The sequence below is a fragment of the Aspergillus puulaauensis genome, chromosome 2 (genome assembly GCF_016861865.1).
Source record: "Aspergillus puulaauensis MK2 DNA, chromosome 2, nearly complete sequence".
Taxonomy (NCBI): Eukaryota; Fungi; Ascomycota; class Eurotiomycetes; order Eurotiales; family Aspergillaceae; genus Aspergillus; species Aspergillus puulaauensis.
In genome coordinates, this window is record NC_054858.1 from 1,629,420 (window position 1) to 1,649,892 (window position 20,473).

The 20,473-nt window shown below is 50.4% G+C and overlaps 8 protein-coding genes across 8 annotated transcripts; 5 read left to right on the plus strand and 3 right to left on the minus strand.

Moving 5' to 3' along the window:
* Window positions 1-1,047: 1,047 nt before the first annotated feature.
* APUU_20666A (LipA and NB-ARC domain protein) lies at window positions 1,048-3,197 on the minus strand (the record flags this gene model as incomplete). The annotated part of the gene is made up of 4 exons (XM_041699333.1): window positions 1,048-2,595; window positions 2,644-2,955; window positions 3,002-3,064; window positions 3,123-3,197. The coding sequence occupies 4 exons, from the start codon at window positions 3,195-3,197 to the stop codon at window positions 1,048-1,050; spliced, it is 1,998 nt and encodes a 665-aa protein (XP_041552428.1).
* A 1,462-nt stretch (window positions 3,198-4,659) lies between these two features.
* On the plus strand, window positions 4,660-6,523 carry APUU_20667S (putative amidase; the record flags this gene model as incomplete). Its single annotated transcript, XM_041699334.1, has 5 exons — window positions 4,660-4,806; window positions 4,864-4,985; window positions 5,047-5,114; window positions 5,168-5,433; window positions 5,495-6,523. 5 exons carry the CDS (start codon window positions 4,660-4,662, stop codon window positions 6,521-6,523), a joined length of 1,632 nt encoding a protein of 543 aa, XP_041552429.1.
* A 365-nt stretch (window positions 6,524-6,888) lies between these two features.
* Window positions 6,889-8,482, plus strand: UBA4 (HesA/MoeB/ThiF family protein; the record flags this gene model as incomplete). The annotated part of the gene is made up of 3 exons (XM_041699335.1): window positions 6,889-7,132; window positions 7,210-7,423; window positions 7,492-8,482. 3 exons carry the CDS (start codon window positions 6,889-6,891, stop codon window positions 8,480-8,482), a joined length of 1,449 nt encoding a protein of 482 aa, XP_041552430.1.
* Window positions 8,483-8,604: 122 nt separating this feature from the next.
* APUU_20669A (RlpA-like double-psi beta-barrel domain-containing protein) lies at window positions 8,605-9,430 on the minus strand (the record flags this gene model as incomplete). The annotated part of the gene is made up of 2 exons (XM_041699336.1): window positions 8,605-8,974; window positions 9,117-9,430. The coding sequence occupies 2 exons, from the start codon at window positions 9,428-9,430 to the stop codon at window positions 8,605-8,607; spliced, it is 684 nt and encodes a 227-aa protein (XP_041552431.1).
* Window positions 9,431-10,217: 787 nt separating this feature from the next.
* Window positions 10,218-13,627, plus strand: APUU_20670S (uncharacterized protein; the record flags this gene model as incomplete). The annotated part of the gene is made up of 6 exons (XM_041699337.1): window positions 10,218-10,348; window positions 10,408-10,440; window positions 10,491-11,826; window positions 11,876-13,005; window positions 13,061-13,417; window positions 13,471-13,627. 6 exons carry the CDS (start codon window positions 10,218-10,220, stop codon window positions 13,625-13,627), a joined length of 3,144 nt encoding a protein of 1,047 aa, XP_041552432.1.
* Window positions 13,628-14,310: 683 nt separating this feature from the next.
* Window positions 14,311-16,106, plus strand: APUU_20671S (MFS transporter; the record flags this gene model as incomplete). The annotated part of the gene is made up of 3 exons (XM_041699338.1): window positions 14,311-14,559; window positions 14,626-15,378; window positions 15,438-16,106. The coding sequence occupies 3 exons, from the start codon at window positions 14,311-14,313 to the stop codon at window positions 16,104-16,106; spliced, it is 1,671 nt and encodes a 556-aa protein (XP_041552433.1).
* A 419-nt stretch (window positions 16,107-16,525) lies between these two features.
* Window positions 16,526-17,661, plus strand: APUU_20672S (putative sexual development protein (LsdA); the record flags this gene model as incomplete). Its single annotated transcript, XM_041699339.1, has 2 exons — window positions 16,526-16,897; window positions 16,951-17,661. 2 exons carry the CDS (start codon window positions 16,526-16,528, stop codon window positions 17,659-17,661), a joined length of 1,083 nt encoding a protein of 360 aa, XP_041552434.1.
* A 239-nt stretch (window positions 17,662-17,900) lies between these two features.
* Window positions 17,901-19,297, minus strand: APUU_20673A (polysaccharide lyase family 1 protein; the record flags this gene model as incomplete). Its single annotated transcript, XM_041699340.1, has 5 exons — window positions 17,901-18,473; window positions 18,541-18,637; window positions 18,696-18,821; window positions 18,879-19,022; window positions 19,095-19,297. 5 exons carry the CDS (start codon window positions 19,295-19,297, stop codon window positions 17,901-17,903), a joined length of 1,143 nt encoding a protein of 380 aa, XP_041552435.1.
* Window positions 19,298-20,473: the final 1,176 nt, after the last annotated feature.

Here is a 20,473-nt window from a genome sequence, read left to right on the forward strand (position 1 = left end):
TAAGACGCAAGCGAGATGTATCCGTACTCTGGCCCCTAAGGATAAGCACACTAAACCTCAACAGTTGCTGCACATTTCTGGACTGTCAGCTTCCATTGAGTCCGGAGTTGAGTTCCGACAAAAGCCCCTCGCGATATTGATTCACCTAAAGTTTTGAACAAATGCGTAAAGGAGTATCTCCAATGGAACCAATTGAGTGGAGGATGTGGCGATTCAAGTTAACCAGTGCATCTCCAATTCACGTCCCCGTGGGCTGTTTTTCGAGAGTGAGCAAGTGGGATGAGAGAGCAGATGATCAGCGGTGCTATCCACTGCGCCTCAAAGGGCTGACGAAACAAAGCATCCAGTGAAATCCGTTGCATCGTGAGATTCGTGATCCACTGATCAATGTTTGATGGAGGGCAGATGCATCATGGACATTTGCAGCAAGGGACCTGTTGGACAGGACGAGTCCAAGGCTGCGGGACCTGGCGCCGGGCGAGCACAGCCCTGGCGGAACTAACGAGGTTGGGGAAGTGATGGACAGGAGAAGGCTATGCATCAGAACTATGGAGTAATAATAGCCAGCGTTCTACAAAGACCTCAGTTGTACCATCATATCTGACAATGGATTCCCGAATCCTGACCTGTTCCTTTCTCCAAAATTCGAGTTTTGTTTGGACCTTCGCCCTGATCCAAACTTCATTCAAAGCAACTCTCTGGGCGACCCACGAATTCCAGGAATGCCACACACTCAACCACCAATCGGCGCACGATAATGCGCACATGGTGAGATTTTAGGTATGTGGGCCTCCACTAATTAGGCATCTGTTGAGCCCTACTCCGAAGTATGTGCGGGCAGTGCAGATTGACTTGGAATTGACGGTGGAAAATGGTTAAATGTTGAGAGACAGATAGTTTAAACTCATATACGGTGACAACGCCCAGCGAAATTCCATGAAAAAGCGAGAACACAACAACGCATATGCACCAAGAGGGCAGGCTCAAACACCGGCTAACAACATACAAAACACCTCGCGAAATACGCAGTCCACGATTAGGAAATACCTACAACCGTCGAAATGACGATAAAATATTCGCAAAGTCCAAGCCTGTACCAGAGCCGCCCCCAATCTGTGGCGTCAAAAACCGCGTATTCATCCGGCATAGCTGGTAAGAGCTCTGAATGTCGTCTGGTACAGGCATACCGGCAGCGCGATATGACGCGATCAAGCGGTCGAAATAAGCCTGTGCTTGCTGATACTGCTGTGATGCAAAGTACATTTTCGCGATCAATCCAAGGATTGTTTGAACTTCGGGGGATCCGATACCCTGGTTTTTCTCGGCCCAGCTCAGATAGCGTTGCAGCCATGGCAGAGCATTAGTGAGGTTTGCCGATTTGTCCTGAATGTAAGGATTGTAACCATACTGGGTTAATGACCCGCGTAAGGCAAACATCACCCCCATGATACCGACGATGCTCATAGTTTCTGAGTGTTCTGGACCAAGATATTCTTCTGCGGTGGCGAGGGCGCGCCGAAACGTCTCCGAGGAGCTGGTGCTATTGTCTTGAATGAGCGCCTGCATTGCGCCGCTAATCCACGTGCCACGAATGGTGAGCGGGTGGTGTCGGCCCAGTCGAGTACTTAGCTCCTGTACAATGGCCTCGCATGCTTCGGCTTGGGGGTCTGAGACGGTAATGCTGAACCGGCTTACGAGCTGGTCGGTGCTGTCTAGCCGCTGGGAAAGCACCTGCTCTGCTGTGTCTAGCACACTTGCGAAGTACAGGATATGGTTCTTTCCAAGGACGCGACCAACACTTTCGCTGTACTTGGTCATTGCCTGGATGGCTTCAGTTCGCTGGTTGAGCTGTCCGTAGGCTAGCGCCACTCGTCGACGCGTGTCTAGTGTATCCAGATGGTCGTCGCCAATCGTCATTTGTTGACGTGCCAGAACATTTGAACAGATAGACTGGCCTTCCTGAGCCTTGCCCAAGCGAAAGATAAGCTCGCCCATTAAGCCTTCTGATTTCATCGAAAGCTCGTGTCGTTTGGTTAGCACCCGTTGGGAATTGTTACACACCCAATCTCCCCACTCTTTTGCCTTCAGGAAGCACCCTGCACTAAGCTCAATATCGGCCAGGTAGTAACCGGCAAGGAGAGTGCTGTAGTGGTCCTGACCCAGGGTACGGTGATGCTCCTGGAAAATAGGATATTGTGCTCGCCTTGCGTCATCCCATTTCCAGTTATTCATGTGCTCTGCAACTTGACGCGATCTCGGATCGTTATCAGCAGGTTGAAATAAAACCCCGATAACCTGGTTTTCGGACGGGTCTGGCGTGCGAGGAGGTCCTGCGTAGGGTAGACTGCTGTTGAGATGCAATCGAGGTGGGAGAGGAGGTCCGGGATTTGGTGAAGCCGTGGAGGGCTTCGGGACAAATCCACGCTCCGTAAGAAGGACATGGTCTGCGATTTGTTTGATGTTTCCTTTGATCAGCTTGTACATCGCTCCCCGACTGCCGACCTTGCACATCTGCGAGTGATCTGCATCTAGCTTCAACCGGGTCTCGCGTTGTCCTGGTAGACCAAGGATGGCAGACTCTTCGTCAACCACAAGCTATTAGGATCAGTCGTAGGTCTTGTAACAATCGCAAATGGCGCTTACATGACTTATTGAAGCTGGTCCACTGCCTCCTATGAACACTTCTTTGCCCTCAACGAAACTAACGACCTGATAGTCTTCGAGTTGTTGTTTGAATCGGCTTGACATTTGCCTAGTAAAGAGAGCATTTTCTTCCAGACATTCGAGCAAGTCATTTTTGGCGTGGCCTCTGGATATGAATTTCGCGACATTGGCAGCGATTTTCCCCAGCTCAACACCCTTGCCTCCCCGATGTGGAGTTCCAAAGAAAACGAGACCGCAAGTGTCGGTACGGATAGAAGTATACTTTCGGTCCTCGTGTGCATTCAACAAGGCCTATTGAAGATAAGCTTAGCCATACCAAGCATAGACAAAAACCCACCTGTTTAACCACCAGGCCTCCTAGACTGTGGCAAATCCAAATAATCTTGGGCGCCCTCGCGGCCTACGGAGAGTTAGTTGTGGTCACCTGGTATTCCTCAAGGCAGTTCTGACGAACGCACCATCTGCTCGTTTCTCTCCATATCTAATAAGTTCAACAGGGTATCCGCATGGTCTTTAATACTGGCTGTGGACATGGTTCTCGCATCGGTTACAGTTGAATTGTAGCCGAAAACGAAGACGCGAGTGTTGGGAATATCCCGCGGAAGGTAATCCCGGGGCCAGAACGTGCCATTTTCATGAGTCCATGTTTGGAAAGGATGGTCATTTCGTGCGCGAGGATTCAGACCATGGACGAAGACGAAACTGGTCAGCAAGCATCAAAGTCAGCGATGAGATGAGAACAAAAATAGACCAAGGACTTACTCAATAAGAGGAGACTTAGTCGGAGTATATACCTCCTCGAGGAAAGGGAATTCGAGATGTGTGGTGGCCTACGCAATTAGCTCTCGGGGTTGGAATGTGGCCTAGAGAACTGATTTATACGTACCATCTGGTGATGAAATAGCTGTTGCAGGGGCAAGGAAAGATGAAATGGAGTTGGTACTGAGGAGACTCCCAGGGCTAATGATAAAGAAACTCGCCTTCAGCCGCGAGTGCCATCGTCAGGTGATGGACAAGGCTGTTTCGAGAGGTAGTCGACCTGGAGCCATTTTGCCCAATCGCTTGGGGGCGCCTGGATTGATGTTCGTGATCAAGCGATGAGAATGCAGAAACGGCGAATATAGTAAGACGAAGCGAGGACCACGGCTAGATCTGAGGGGAGACATGCGCTCATTGGACCAGACCCCTGCCAGTCGCTCGGGAATTGTGCTGGCCTCTGACGACCTGGTCGAGGCCACCAATCATCTCAATCATTTTTAGAAGATTCTAGGAGTCCTGCGCAATTGCTTGCTGTCTCTATTTCTATCTCGGTGACCTATGTCCACCAAATCCCCGAGCATCTTCCTTGTGTCGGGCCCGCCGGGCAAATGCAAGAGGCCGCATACCCCTGCGACTATGAGCAAAGAAGCAGTTAACTGTGATAATGAGGATCAAAGGATCATCTGCTTGACTGTTATAAGCTCATGTTAAACTTGATAGTTATAGCACATTGATGCATCAGCTGGCAGACCCAGATCTCACAATGTCTTATTTTGGAGTCCCTTTCTAATTTCCGATTTCTGACGCCAAGTTTAGCTACTGCTGAAGCTTTGTGTAGAATTTGGTGTGAATGATAATTATAGGAATGGAAATAAATTATTATTAAGGTGAAGTGAAATGAGAAAAGTGAGAAAGAGGCAGGAGGTTGGGGCCATGCAGCATGGCCCTTGCTGCCCAGGTGACCGCATAATTAAATTATGAACCTTACTTCTTATCACTAAACCAACCAACACTCTGTTTGCTTGATATACCCTCACCGTTTGCTTCGAAGAACCCAGAGTGGCAGAGACCCCCCTGCAGCCCCCGGCTGGCTCCCTGCTTGCTGTAGCTGCCCATCGGTCAACTGCAGACTTCCGAACCTGATAAATAGCTGCGTATCCACGGCCTATGTGTGTAACGAGCATGTTCATTTCATCTTGGTCAGCCCCAGGGCCCTTAACCATGGCGTGCCTCAGAATGGCCTTCCTGCTGTTGGTAGCTGGTGGCGGTGCAGTGACATTTGCCCCTGAGCGCTGTGCGTTTCCGTCTTTGCTTAATGTAACACAGATTCATCTCCAGAGAGGCCTTCGCCTGGGGTGCTTCACTAGTGCCGATCTTGTTGAGGTTGATAAGCCATTTTTGAGTCGATTTCTGTCTTTATATTGCTGATGTGCTTACTAGGCCTCGTTTGCACGCATTTCCGAGATCAACTCAATGCTCAACCCCGTTTTGGAGACAAACCCAGATGCATTGAAAATTGCAGAACAGCGAGATCGGGATAGGCAGGAAGGCAAGACCTTAGGGTATATTAATCTCGAATCTCCTGCATACGACGTCTTAAGAAACTAACGTCGTGATTATCAGGCCCCTGCACGGGCTTCCAATTCTTGTCAAAGACTTAATAGGCACAGATGACCAAATGCAAACGGCAGGTATGCGGCCATTCCAATAATTGCTTATAAGCTAGCATTGACCCTTTTATTAGCGGGTTCTTATGCGCTGATTGGAGCAAGAGTTCGAAGAGACGCTACTGTCATTGCAAAGCTCAGAAGAAACGGCGCGATCATTATCGGAAAGACAAGCCTATCGGAATGGGCAAACACTCGCTCGATATATTCGACAAATGGCTGGAACGCCAGAGGTGGCCAAACGTACGCTGCGTACGTTGAAAACCAGGATCCAAGTGGAAGTTCTAGTGGGAGCGCCGTGGCAGTCGACTTGGGTCTCGCTTTTGCAGCATTAGGAACAGAGGTGAGAGACTAAGATCGAATCCTACCACTTGCGCTGACCGGATGCCAACCTTTCATCGAAGACTAGTGGTAGCATCATCTATCCTGCTGAAAGGAGCAACATTGTCGGTATCAAGCCAACAGTGGGCCTTACGTCGCGGCATATGGTGATTCCTGTTAGTGAGCGTATGGATACAATTGGACCGATGGCCAGAACTGTCCGCGACGCAGCGTTAGTGCTACAGGCAATTGCGGGTAAAGATGCGAATGATAACTATACTCTGTCCTCGCCATTTCATGGAAACCTTCCCAACTATGCTGCAGCATGCAACTTAACTGGTTTACAGGCAAAGAGAATAGGAATTCCCCGAAACGTTCTCAGTATTCTACCTCACATCTTCGGCACAGCAGCCGACCCCATTATAGGCTCGTTTGAAAAAGCCGTTGCAACGATTAGGGAGGCAGGTGCAACTATCGTCGAGGACACCAATTTTACCGCATACAACGCATTCATTACGAGCCAAATCCCACAAAGGGTGGTAGCTGCAGACATGTTGAGTGGATTCGCAACCTATCTTTCGGCATTAAGCAGCAACCCAAACAATCTTCATTCGCTGGAGGACATTCGTAACTTCACGCAGCACAGCCCTGAAGAAGGCTACCCATTGCGGGACACAGAGGCTTGGGACATGGCCATCTTAGCCGGAATGAACAATTCATCACCAGGTTTCTGGCACTTATACCAACAATCTCTCTTTTTCGGCGAAGAAGGAGGCTTGCTGGGCACGCTTTCACGACATAATCTCGATGCCATCATCCTCCCGTCGCGTCTGTCGGCCGACATTCCAGGTATTATTGGTAGCCCGATAATCACGGTCCCGTTTGACGCATTCCCCGCCGGTACTACCACTTCGTACAATTTGCGTGGAGACCTCGTTGATGCAGCACCAGGTGTTCCGTTGGGCATTAGTTTCCTAGGGCAAAAATGGAGTGAGGAGTCTCTTATAGCCATGGCTTTTGCATTTGAACAACGAACAACGGCACGCAAAAACCTTACTCGCTTTGTTGAGCCGAAAACAGAACTGGCAGATTTGAAGAAGGGTTCGGAATGATGTGAGCCCCTGGATAAATATATCCCGCTCTGGGAATTGGGGTATCAATAAGAATACTGAAGTAAGTATTATGTGCACCCACATTGTTCGCAGCAAATCATTACATGATTGTACTAGCAGCACTAGAATACTTAAGTAGATGAGTTAATGAGCAAATAATCTATGATATATCTAAGTAATGGAAGTAAGCTGTGTTGGTTCAGCCATCCCAAGCACTACCAAAAGGGGTTTAGCACCGTTGCGATACCTGAGAATTGTCGGAGCGGAGCCATTTGCAACCGAGCTTTACCCCCCATGCTTCGATTCCTTTGAAAACGACCCCACCTCGCATAATACAAATACCCCTTACGTGCCCTGTGTGCCAGATGGAGGACCTTGAAAGCAAGTGCGCTTCACTGCGTACTGAAGTAGCCGCCACGGAAGCGCAGCTCGCGAGGCTAAAGCGCGAACTCCACGACGCGGAGGAAACCGCACTCAAGAGCCGGACTCAGGATGCTGCTGACGCAAGCACTGAAGCAGAGACAAGGGTGAAGGGTAAATGGCCACTATCGGGCGAGGAGTACCGGCGATATGGAAGGCAGATGATTGTGCCGCAGCTGGGCTTGCAGGGTAAGAAAATACGCCATGAATGATCGCGTGCGGGGTTTCGTGATTTATCGAGCTAATAGCACTTTTTCATGATGCAGGCCAATTGAAACTTCGAGACGCGAAAGTCCTAATAGTTGGGGCAGGCGGATTGGGATGCCCCGCTGCGTTGTATCTCGCTGGTGCGGGGGTTGGGACGTTGGGCCTCGTTGATGGCGATAGGGTCGAATCTTCGAATCTACACCGTCAAGTGCTGCATAGGAGCAAGAATGTGGGGAAGCTTAAGGTTGACAGTGCGATTGAGTATCTAACAGAGTGGGTTTCTTATTTCTGGATAACGAGACGGGTTGATTATATACTGATTCTGCCATTCATCGCCTTAGATTGAACTCACACTCTACGTATATCGCGCACAGAGCACACCTCGCGCCCCAGGAAGCGCCAGATATTTTCAAAGACTACGATCTAATCCTCGACTGTACGGATAACCCTGCGACTCGGTACCTCATTTCGGACACGGCTGTTCTCCTGGGCAAGCCGTTAGTTTCGGCGTCTGCTTTGCGAACGGAAGGCCAGCTGATGGTGCTGAACAACCCCCCTCGGCCTGCTGGGGACAAGACAGGGGGCCCGTGCTATCGTTGTGTTTTCCCAAAACCACCACCGGCGAATAGCATAACAAGCTGTGCAGATGGTGGAATTTTAGGACCTGTTGTCGGAACTATGGGTGTGCTACAAGCGTTGGAGGCAATCAAGGTTCTCACAGCCCTCGAAGGAACGGCCGAAGCGACCCCACCATCTCTGTTGATCTTCTCAGCGTATTCAACGCCGCAATTCCGCACGATCAAGTTGCGTTCCCGACGGCCCAACTGCGCGGTGTGCTCTGCCGATGCGAGTGTGACACTGGAAAGCGTGAGGTCGGGGTCCATGGATTATGTCTTCTTTTGCGGGACCGTGGACCCCGAAGACATTCTCTCCTCGGAGGAGCGTGTTACCCCGCTGGAATATAACAAAGACCATAGCCCCGATACGGGTAGGCATGTTATCGACGTGCGGGATAAAGTCCAGTTTGATATCTGCAACTTGGAGAATAGCATCAACATCCCGATCTCGACTATTCTGGCTTCTGCACATAGTACGGCAACAAAACTTGCGGACGAACCGACGCCTCTGCCCTCATGGCTACCGTCTGAGATTGCCGGAGATTCGGACAGCCCGATATATGTAGTATGTCGGCAGGGCAATGATTCACAGACGGCGGTTAGGATGTTGAAGGAGCTGGGACTTGGTCGAGGAGGCGAGCGTCGAATAGTCGATATCAAGGGCGGGTTTCGCTCCTGGCGTGAACAGGTTGACCCGGACTGGCCTGATTATTAACAGCGAATCGACAAAACTTGAAAGACAGGCAAATAATATGGTAAACACCTAGACGAAGGGGGTATATCAAAATTACACTCAAGGAAATTAGCTGAAAAGCAAAGAGAAAGAGATGCCATAAATCATTCCATCGCGACAGGGATTTTGTCCAACCAGGCCCAATCCACTGTTACCCTCCCTTCCGCCAGATCACCCAATTCCTCAAAAACAGCTGAGGATACGTCCAAGTCATCGACACTGCAACCTGGGCAGCGATCCACAACCTTGACGTCGACACTTTTATCGCCCCTGCGTATACGCAATTTCAATCCGCAAAGGGGGTTCTCGTTCGGGTTTTCCGAAGTCGAGGCTGCGTCAAAGACAACGTGTGACACGGCACAAATTTTCTCAGAGGATTTACTGGATATTCCGCATGATCCAAGACCAGGGTCATAGTATGTTAGATCACCAGTGTAGGTCCCGCCGTTCGAGGTGGGGAGAGGGAGGTTCGAGCTGTTGGTAGAGGTGGACTTGTCAGTGTTGTTTCCATCATCCAATGGTCAATTAAATGCCGAGGAATGGATCAAACGAAAGAGAAGACGCAAGGGATCGGAGGAAGATGTGCGACCCCAGACTTCGGAGTCCGGACACTTACCCCTTTCCATGACGTTTTGTCAACCCCACAGTGAGACCAACGATAAGGGCAAGAAGCGCGAGTGTCGCTATGAGAGCACCGATGATGATCCGCTTTTTCTTAACTGAAAACTGATTCCACCTTAGCTGTAGCTGTTGCCATGGTGTGAGTTTGTGCTCCTGTGTTGGCGTTCGGTCGGTCGCAGGCGCCAGGGGAACCGGCTCGGTTGTCTTTTCGAGGTCGCTGTTGGACTCTGAAATTGGCGGGACGGCAGCATCGGGAAGAGGTTTTCGTTTGGGAACCCCAGATGGAGGGCCATTGATCCTTGATGCCATTTAGCTTGGAGGATGTTGAATTTGTCCAGCGCGATCATAAAGCTGGATTGATGCGCATTTTGAGTAGAGGGGGAGGACGGTGTTTCATAAAGGGCATGGCGCTTGACGGCAAAGAAAGATGCAGGGATTTGTGGTTCACAAAGACTAAGTTATTTTGGCCGTTGAGTACGGAGTACCTGGCTAGTCCATTTTATTCTAAACCAATATCAAGAACAATTAAGCCCTGTTAAGTGTTAGCCTGGAACGACTTCATTGCACTGATCGGGTGTATTGCCGACACCCGAGTCCAGTCGGGTTGTCGTTGGGGGCAGCCACAACCCATGAATTCCCAACCTGGTTGCTGGCTTTCCTCCTTCATACTGACCATACCAGTACTCCGTACCTGCATGTCAAATCTCGCCGTTATCTTCCACGAACAGAGCTACATTCGACAACCGAGGCAACTGATCCGATCGTGGAGGACTTGGCTCTTCTTGGCAACACAGATGCAGGCAAAGGGAGGCCCACCGCGACCAGCCTCCAATTCGAACTCTCTCCGCAATTTCTGCTTTCGTCATCTCCCACCTCTCAACGGCCGCTGTGGTTTACCTGTAATCAGCGCATCAACGTGCGCCTCAGTTCAACCTGCCTGCTGTCTTCTACTTTGACAGCGTCGCAGAGTCACGTGCTATAGACGTGGATGAGGGGCCAGAGGGGCATCGCTCAGCACCTATGACTTAAGAACAGACTATTTGGGAGGAGTGCGATTATTGGACAGAGGGTTCCCTTTTTGGATACTATATACGCCATGGGCGAGCCACACTCGTACCACGACGAGGTGGACGGGGCCGAGGTCAAACACCGAAGCTTTATGGACGTCGTGAAGACGGCATGGCGCAAGGTCGATCTGGACCGACAGTCGGTTATTCTGATGATGAAGTGAGTCAGTTTGCTTTGCGATTGTTTATGGAATATTTGAGTGCTAAATGGTATACTAGGGGCGCGGTTCCCCCAACCATCGCCCTTGCGATGTAAGTTTTTCTTCTCTAGTGCCGCCTGAACCTATACTGATAGCCAAAAGGTACCAAGCGGACTCTGTTGCGGCATACTTCTCTACATCTGGCTACCTTATAGCCATTATATCCGTGTTGGGATTTTCCATCATGCCCCGGGCCAAATTCCTGCAAATGATGCTGCTCGATATACTGGCAGTCTGCCTAGCGTCCGCGGTTTCTCTCCTGATGATGTATTCACAGGTCAAGGCACGCGAACAGTCAACCAGTAGTTCGAACCAGGCATCATCTGGTAGCTCGGGGTTTCCGCCGTACAACTCATCCTCGTCAGTCACTAGCGGAGTATTCTTATTTTTTCAGACATATCTTGTCCATTCATTCAGGGCCAAATTTCAACAATTCCAGTTCCCTGTCATTATCTACTCCATTGTTGCCAATGTCGCCTTTTCTTTTGCACCAATTCTACCCACCTTGCCTGCAGCGGTGTCTATGATTCGTCGATTGCTCGAAGGGGGCTTATTAGGACTGGGGCTCTCTACTGGGGTTTCGCTTTTCATTTTCCCACTATCTTGCCGAACCGTGGTTTTCAAACAAATGGGAGCTTATATTAATACTCTACGGGCTGCCATGCAGGCTCATACGGCTTATTTTGAATCCCTAGAAACTGATGATGTGTTTGGACGGACGGCAACCTACGACTCGACCGTGGAGAAGATTGATGAACATGGCAAAGTGTATACACCAGAAGCAGCGAATATCCGGAAAGCTGTACGAAAGATAACGGAACTTCATGGAAAGTTGAGCGGCGACTTGATATTCGCAAAACGTGAGGTTGCAATAGGCCAGTTAGGGCCGGATGACCTCCAGTCAATTTTTCGACATTTCCGTCAGACGATGATCCCCGTGGTTGGACTTGGCTTCGTCGTTGATATTTTTGAGCGACTATCAGAATACAACAAGTGGAATGATCCCATCGATCCTACAGCGGCTGTATCAGAAGACCTCCGTGACCGTGCAGTGCGTGAATGGCACGAGATTATGAGGGCAGTTAATGATCCATTCACGGCTATGATAAAAACAATCGACGAGGGATTGCAGCATGTTGCGCTGACCTTGAAGTTGGAAAAGCCATCAAAAAATGCCAACTCTGCTTCAGATCCTGAATCATCGGCGACTCGAGCTCCTGGGGACAGAGAATTTAGAGTTCATTTTGAGAGGAAGCTCGCTGAGTTTAAAGTAGCTAAGCGACTAGCACTGCGAGCGTGGAGCGAAGAGAAAGGCATCACTCTACCTCCAGACTTTTTCGAGCACCCTGCTACTGCGCATCTGGAGATGGAAGACTTACCCCAAGATGGGTCTATTAATAGAGACCGAGCTCGGAGGCAACTTTACCTAATACTCTATGTTCGTATCGAACCCCTAACTCCGTTATTTTATACTGATAATGGTTTAGATGGAGCAACTTCTGGCTTCTACGGGCCACATGGTCCTTGAGTTTGTCCGGTATGCCGATGAAAAGGAAGATAGCGGAAAGCTCTCGAAAACGCGATTGATTATCCCCGGTGCCAAACGCCTCCGCAAGTGGGCTATCAGTATTTTCAAGACCGCGGATACCCATGGAGAGGATCATTTGGGCGATGTAAATTCGCACAATGGCGTACTTGAACTGGGCGAGGCGTATAGAACCAGGAAGGATCCGGAGCATCTGCCACCGGAGACGACGTTCCAGATGATCGGTGATAAAATTCGCCGGATCCCAGCGATGCTGCGCTCGAAGGAGTCATCCTATGGGTTTCGTGTTGCGTGCGGTACCATGACCATCGCAGTTGTTTATTTCATTCGAGACACTCAGGATTTCTTCATCAGGCAGCGGTTCGTCTGGGCTATTATCATGGTCAACTTGAGCATGTCTCCGACATCTGGCCAAAGCATCTTCGGATTTGCGCTCCGTATTTTGGGAACCATATTGGCCATGACGCTCAGCTTGTTGTGCTGGTATATTCCGGGAAAGAGGACACCCGGCATCCTCGTTTTTCTCTTCATCTTTATGGCTGCCGCATTTTATATACCAGTTAAGCAGTTCCGTTTCCGAACCGCGGGAATTATTACTGTTATATCCACCGCAATGATAGTGGGATATGAGCTCCAGGCTCGCAAAATCGGAGAACAGAACGTCAGCGCAAACGGCCAGACGTACTATCCCATCTACCTTCTAGCTCCTTATCGGCTTGCAGTGGTAGTCGGAGGTATTGCGGTCGCCTTTTTTTGGACCTTTTTCCCTTACCCTATCTCAGAACATTCGGTTGTGCGGCAAAACTTGGGGTCGAGCTTGTACCTTCTTGCCAACTATTACTCCATTATTCACGAAACAGTAACTGCTCGAATGCGAGGAGACGAAGGCGAAATAGCCCTCAAAACTGCGTCAGGAAAACGGCTTCTGAAAGCGCGGAACAAAGTGTTTTCTAAACAGATGATCATGTTGAGTAGCCTCCGTACTTACTCGGAGTTTCTCAAGTGGGAGGTGCCCATTGGAGGAAAATTTCCAAAACAACAATATGACAGGATTATCACCTGTATTGAAAAGTATGCTTCCCGCTTGGTCCTCTTATAGAGGCCTCGTGAGCTAACCTGTGACCAGCATCGTCAACTACCTAAGTCTTCTGGGCTATGCCTCGGACTCATTGAAACACCTCGGGAATGATGACGAAACCGACGACGCATGGATCCATGATCTTAAGAGGTTGATAGCCAGCGCACGAGTCACAACACACCAAATAACATCGGTGCTATGTCTTCTGTCCGCTAGCCTTACGAACCAGCAACCCCTACCCCCTTACTTAAGAACACCAAGGCCCTACAGTTTTTCAAAGCGACTGGAGCAGTTGGACAAGGATATCTTGAGTCTCAGGCACATTGCTGAGCCGGGCTTTGCTACGTTTTCGGTGCTACAGATCTCCACCCGCTGCATCGTTGGCGATGTCGAGAGACTTATGAAGTATGTTAAAATTACGTTTCGATCGATGAATCTTCTCTAACATGAAATTATAGGGACGTAAGAACCCTTGTCGGCGAGCTAGATTTCTCCTTCCATGCCATGAGCACTCGTCAGAGCAGTTTATCGACAGCCGATGTATCGAGAGCGCCGTCGAGAGCAACATCGAGAGCACCGTCAAGAGCTACTACAGAGCGCCACAAGCTCGACTGAAAGTGTATAAATAGCAAAGACATTTTTGGACATAGACAGTCAAGCCATTCAAAAAGAAATACCATATTGCAGTTCCGTTTTCTGAGACTGGCCTTTCTTTCAGACGTATCATTGTACTGATTTTCTGCAGGCTAGGGGCAAAAAATAATTGAAAATAATTGGACTTTGGGGGTTCGACTTCTTGAACAGATCTCACAGCTGCATTCTTTCTTGCCAAAAATTATCCGAGAGACCTCTCAATTGCCCCTGTTACGTATCCAACGCTCCTGTTCTACAGGAAAGGGCCCCGACATGATGTTGCTATCCGCGCAGGAGCGCCTGTGCTCGCATACCAGACGCTTACAACGGCGAATAGCATTGCTGATATTGGGGGTGTGCGCGACGCCCAGCGTGACTGGAATGCTTAGCAGTCACGCTTGGGCAACTCTACCAAGTGATCACCCGGTAATGGCCGGTGTATTCTTCTCCCTTACCTGCATAAATTTCCGACTACGTTTTGGTCGCTCAAGCACCATGAGTGCGTGCATCTGGGTATTCAAGGCAATCTAGCTGGTGCTGTATGATTCAGTTAGCTTTGGCGTCCTGGCCTGGGCCTCTTGAAATTGTGATCTGGTTTCCTAGCCCGAAAGGCGTACCTTCAAATGAAATAAACCATTCCAATATTTTGGTGGGTTTTCTGCTGGATGAGGGCAGAATTTATCGAGATCGGTCATGCCGATGACAGGTTCAGGGCACAGTTACACCAAAATACCAGCACCCAAAATCTTGTCGAAGGCATTTTTCTGCAGCGCCCCTCGTCTGCTGAATCGACTGAGGATCTAGAGAGCAGCGTCTGGAGGCCTAGGGTTAAGGAATGGCTTGTTCTGAGCTGCGTCTCGCTGGTCGCCATGCTGGATGCATTCGATGCGACAATGATGGTGCCCATTATACCGGTAGGTTTAAAAACCTTTTATTTCCCCAGTTAGCAGAGGTCTCAACATGCAGCGTTCTACTTACAGGTCCTGTCGGCTGCATTCAAACAACCACTCCGGAGCGTACTCTGGGTCGACACGTCGTACTTTCTCGCAAGTGCAGCAAGCAAGCCACTCTTTGCCATGTTGTCCGAAGTTTTCGGTCAGGGGCCGATCCTCATCGCCGCCGTCGTGATAACAACAGCTGGGACGGGGGTTTGTAGCGGTTCATTGGACATTCCGAGTCTAGTCGCTGGCCGACTATTTCAGGGGGCGGGCAACGGGGGTGCTATGGCTGTTTCGCTGCTGCTGGTGACCGATTTAATTCCATACCCGCATCGCGTCCGATTTTCCGGCTATATATGTCGGGCATGGGCATTTGGGGCCATGCTTGGGCCAGTGTCTGGGGGCCTTTTCGGTCAGTACGGAAACTGGAATTGGACATTCTATTCCAGCTACATCTTCTGCGCATTGAGTCTACTTGTCGCTCCATTCGCGATTGACCTGCGAGACTCCAACACTATTTCTAGACGTGCGGTGCGTGAAATGGACTGGATCGGAGCTGTCTTGACATCTATTGGGATTGGTTCACTTTTGGCTGGGATCAGTTGGATAGGGCGGCCGCCGGTAGAATGGGACGACTGGCGCATCTTGGTCTCTAGCTGTGTCGGTGGGGTTGTGATGGTCTGTCTAGTCCTCTATGAAAGTGTTTGGGTGTCTCATCCGATGTTTAATCTTGGGATATTCAGCTCTATATCAACAATCATGCTGTACATCGGCTGTTTACTGCACGGGATTCTGGTAAGCGCAATCTCATTCACAATATTGCTAGGAGTTTACTGACGATAGTCATTAAAAAGATACTATGGCATTTACAGTATCTCTCCATGTACGTGTTTCTTGTCAAAAAATCCTCCACACCTCTTACGGGGGTAAGCATCATCGCCATCACCGCCCCTGCGCTTCCCATACTCTTCTTCACGGCAAAGATGTGGGGTGGCAGATACCCTTTTCGCCCACGTTGGATCATTCGCGCCGGCTGGGTATTGAACCTGCTTTCATCAGGATGCTTTATGCTTCTAGATGCCAATACCCCAACTTCTGGCTGGGTATCCATCCTCTCCGCTACTGGCGTGAGCCACGCACTTCTAATCTCCGGGCACAACATATGCTCAAACCCCGAGTCGCCCATTCGCAAGCGCAAAGAGAAAGATACACGGAAACCGATACTAGGAGATAGAAGTAGCAGCCCTGCCTTCGCGATGGTGATGTACTCTGTTCTTCAAACATGGGGCATGTGCATTGCGATTCCTGTTGGCGGGTGTATTGTCTTGACGCAGATGGTGCAGGAGCTCCATCAGAACCCTGTCGAGTCTTCGGGATCACTTGCCTGGCATGATGGGATTATACTGTCCGATGACAATAGAGAGGAGCTGGGCCATGTGTTTCTGAGTGGCTTCCGTGTGGTATGGCGGTTCTTCATGGGAGTTTCCACCCTGGGCGGGCTGTCTTCGTTGTTGATTCGGTGAACATTTACTATAGACCAAGTACTTAGCTCAATATCATTTGCAGATGATTGGTGAGAGTCCGTTTTACTTCCAGGTTGTGTGTTCATCGTTCTCAAGTATGATACCTACTTTTTAGGAGGCCCGCCGGGTACGAGTCACTTCCGTCAGGTCGTCGAGTGCCCCTTCCCTATATGGGCCGTCAGCAGCTCCTTCCCAGTTGGAGACAGAGAGTGCCTGCCTCAAGAACTATCAGGTGCAGAACAGAATGGGAAGGAGCACTTGGGGTCTGCTCACCATCATAAAAGACCCCGTTGTCCCCCGTTTCTTCCATCTTTCTCCTTCGCTTCTGCACCTACTCTCCATCATCCAGACTATCTGTCCACATTGCCATCCATACTGTATTCTCTTTCAACACTCGGCATCGTTACCCCATCTTCAAAATGCTTTTCTCTTCCAACATTCTTGCTTTGATCCCCATCCTGCCACTCGCGCTTGCGGCCCCAACAGAGCGGTCCGACGCGGACGTCGAGGCAGCACCCCTTCTTCCTGATGGCCTGCCCTTCCCGAGTCCAGAGCAGCTTCAGAAGATCGAGCAAGATGCTCATGGAACCCTTCCAGGGCTTCCTCTACCCATCACCAATATCAGCACTACAGGCACGAGCAACTTGCAGCTCCTCGCCTTCCAGGAATTTGTCGAGGTTGCCTTCTTCCACGAGCTTGTTGGAAACATCACCCGCAATGTCGAGGGCTACGGTTTCGCCACCGACGTTGATCGAGAGTTCGCCCTTCGGAGCCTGCAAACCATTATTGCAGTAGGTCGCCTCAGTAACAAGAGGACTCAGTGGGTGCTAACTTGTAGTTTCAGCAAGAGCAAGTGCACGCCTTGACTGCCAACGACGCCCTAGGCCACTTCGGTATTAAGCCTATCGAGCCATGCCAGTACAACTTCCCTGTCACGACCCTCAACGACGCCATCGAACTGGCTACAACCTTCACGTCGCACTCTATTGCAACTCTTCAAGACATCTCGGAACGATTTGCAGCCAGCGGTGACGCTGCCCTCGTCCGGGTGGCTACAAGCATTGTTGGCAACAAGGGTTCTCAACACGGATGGCTCAGAGTATTCCAGGACAAGTACCCCAGTGAGCTTCCGACTATGACAACAAGCGATGTTAACCTCGCCTTCACCTGGGCTCAGAGCTTCGCTCTCCCTGGCAGCTGCCCCAACATTCGTGACATCAAGCTGCGAACATTCTTGCCTTTGGAGATTGTGACCCGACCTGAGGCTCGGACACACAAGATCCGCATCTCATGGACCCACGGACCCGATGACAAGAAGGACGACCTTCTGTGGCTCGCCTACACCAACCAGCTGAACGTACCCATTGTCGTTCCGGTGCAGGTTATTGCTTGCGATGGTGTCAAATCCACTGCTGTTGCCACTCTTCCGTACGACGAGTTCCTGCTCAACGGTCTGACGGTTGCAGCGGTTGTCAATCGCAGGGGACCCTTCGCCAATGCGGCTGCTGTCGCTCAATCGACGGTCTATGGACCAGCCATGTTTATCATTGAATAAGTGGTTTTGTATTGTTAGATGTATCACTACAAAATGATGTTTCACCTCGGCTAGCTTCCTAATGAGTCAATGACACACTATTATTTGTTGAAACTCGAGTACAAGGACCCGTAACTGGTAGAATCACAATTAAAAGTTGAATAAATACAAGCTTGAACGACCTTCTCTTCCCAAGAGTGCCCATCAGCACGTAGCACCCGGGGCATCAGGTAGTCCAGATATGGTTCAGATCAGAAGATTTAGAGCTTTCCCTGTCCAGCGGAAGAAGATACGCTGTCGGCAACCTCACCGTAAGCAGTGGCAGCGGCGACCGTCTGGCCATCGAACTTGCTGAGGAGATCAGTGTCGGCCTGGGTGAAGGTGCCAGAGTTGCCGAATCCATTCACCTCACAAGCACGGCCAAGGTAGCTGGAGCAAGCCTCATTCGCAGACTCGGAAGGAGAAGCGAAAGCCTGGCCATCGATGGGGTCCTCAGCAACAGCGGCGATGTCCTGGAAAACGTTTCCTTCAGCAAGGACGTAGCCACCCTCACCGATCTCAAAGGCGTGGCCGGAGTTGTCCTGCCAGTAGTTGTTGACAGCGTGCAGCAGAGTGTTACCCTGGACCTTAGGGCTACGACCGCTGGTCTTGTAGATGTAGTTGCCCTTCAAGGTAACCATGTCGCTAGAGCCATCGAGGTAGATACCCCAGTAGTGGTATCCGTCGCAGGTAGCGGAGTAGTCGGATTCACCGTTGATGAAGGAGTTACTGATTGTCACGCGGTTGTCGGCCTCGGTGCCGAGGACGATGTGCTGGCGACCAATGCGGGCGGTCTTTTTTGTTTCCATGTTAGGTAACTAAATACATTGGGTTGATAAAGGGGAAAAGAGAGAGACATACAGTAACGTGGTCGATCCAGACCTGGTCAGCCTCGTTGATAGTGATTCCGTCACCACCCCAGACGTACTTGGGGTTGATGTCTGTGACGGCGATGTTCCTGGAAGGGTGGGTATTAGTTGGGCCGACTTGGTATCCGAAAGGTAGGATGGCCATACTGAATGATGATGTTCTTTGCGCCGCTGACGATACGCAGACCCTTACCCTTGATCGCACCCTTGCTGCCCTCACCGAGGAGGGTCTTGTCCGAGTTGACGGTGATACCGAGCTGACCGGCGTTGTCACTGTGAGAGGTTAGGAGTGGCGCCGGAGGCAAATGCTAAGTAGTGGATCGAACGTACTAAGAGACATCGACGGAGGGGGCATCGGACTGGTAGTTGGTGCACCAGTCATTCTGGTTGATGGCGACCTGGCAGCCGGAGTCGGTACCCCAGGGTGCGCAGCCGGTTCCATCAGTGGTACCTTCGGTACCGGTGAAATCGAAGCTGTAGTGCGCAACATTTTAGTGCCATGCTTCGTTGAAGGGGGTTTTTTGGAGGGGAATGGGCTGTATATACGTCTTGGAGAGAACGATGACGCGGGCCTGGTCGTCACCGAGGTACGAGACCAGCTCGTCAGTGGACTCAGGGTAGACGGCCTCGGCGCTGCCACCACCAGTAACGCCAGCGGCGAAACCCTCTGCCTCACCACTGACGCTGATGGCGTTGGCGGTGCTGCCGAGAAGAGCCGTGGCAAGGCTGAGGAGAGAAATGGACTTCATGGTGAAAAAAGAGCGAATTGGGACCAGCCGGCAGGACTAAAACAAGAAACTGAAAAGGTAAAGAAAGAGGTGATGTTTGGGATGAAGATTGTTACCGGAGACATTGGGAAGGTTTTATATTCTTGCGTCTTGTCTGGGATCGAGACAGTCGATATTAACTAACGTGATACTAAATTAATAGCATGATAAGTTTAATCCACTCGGCACTCTATCTTGATTAGAGACCCATCATGGTGGCATCAGATAAAGAGAGAGGAGCCCCATGGGCCTATTGCGGAAACCGGTCTTCACGGCATGCATGCCCTCAAAAGGCTCAAACCAACGGTAAGACAGCCGGAGCCGTTTGGAAATTGGATGTGTTTCAAGATTTCCACTAAAAATGCCCGGCACTTGATGCTAGGATTGCGCGAACAAGCAATTCCTCCGTCTTGGCGATAGATGAGACGGTGCTTGACGATTTCTTGACTGTTTATCTTGACGATCAGCTCTAGCTGCAGGTTCACGGCTTTTGACTGCTGGAAAATTCACGGAGATTTCATAGAAGCCTGCAAAACACTGCCGGTCATACGTAGAACGGCGCACGGGGCTGGCTTAACCTCCCGAATCCATCTGAATCGATGTGGGGTGCCGAAAGGACTCAGTGATCGTTCAATCGGAATTGAGAATTTTGGATTTTCCGAAATTGGGTGATCACTGCCGTCAAGGAGTCATGTCATGGTTCTTGCTTAACGTGGTCAAGGTGCTCAAGGAGTGGTGTTGATCCACTGTGGACAGCAGTGGTCAGGCTTTGAGCCTTTGACCCGTTGGACCCACAAGGCAAGCCGCGCGCTTTTAACAACAAACCAGTGCTCCTGTCAAGCAAGTTCCGGAAACCTTTGTTTGAACTTGGTTTCGGGTGTCCCTGGGGAAAAGAGATTGAAAGCAACAGTGAGAACCCCCAAGAGTTGTACCATCAGCTGTCCCTTCGGCCTCATGGTATTCTACCGTGGATAAGACACGCTGGATGAGAGGTGTTAGTCCGAGACTGCACTAAACATCAGTGACCCATGGAAATATAACTGTGTGGGCGGTTAATATGGGTTGTATATTGCTTCGGAATTCCGGAAGACGATTTGATATAGGACGCGGATAATGCTCGGGTGGTCATGCCTTGTAGCAGTGAGGTAACTGTGGTGG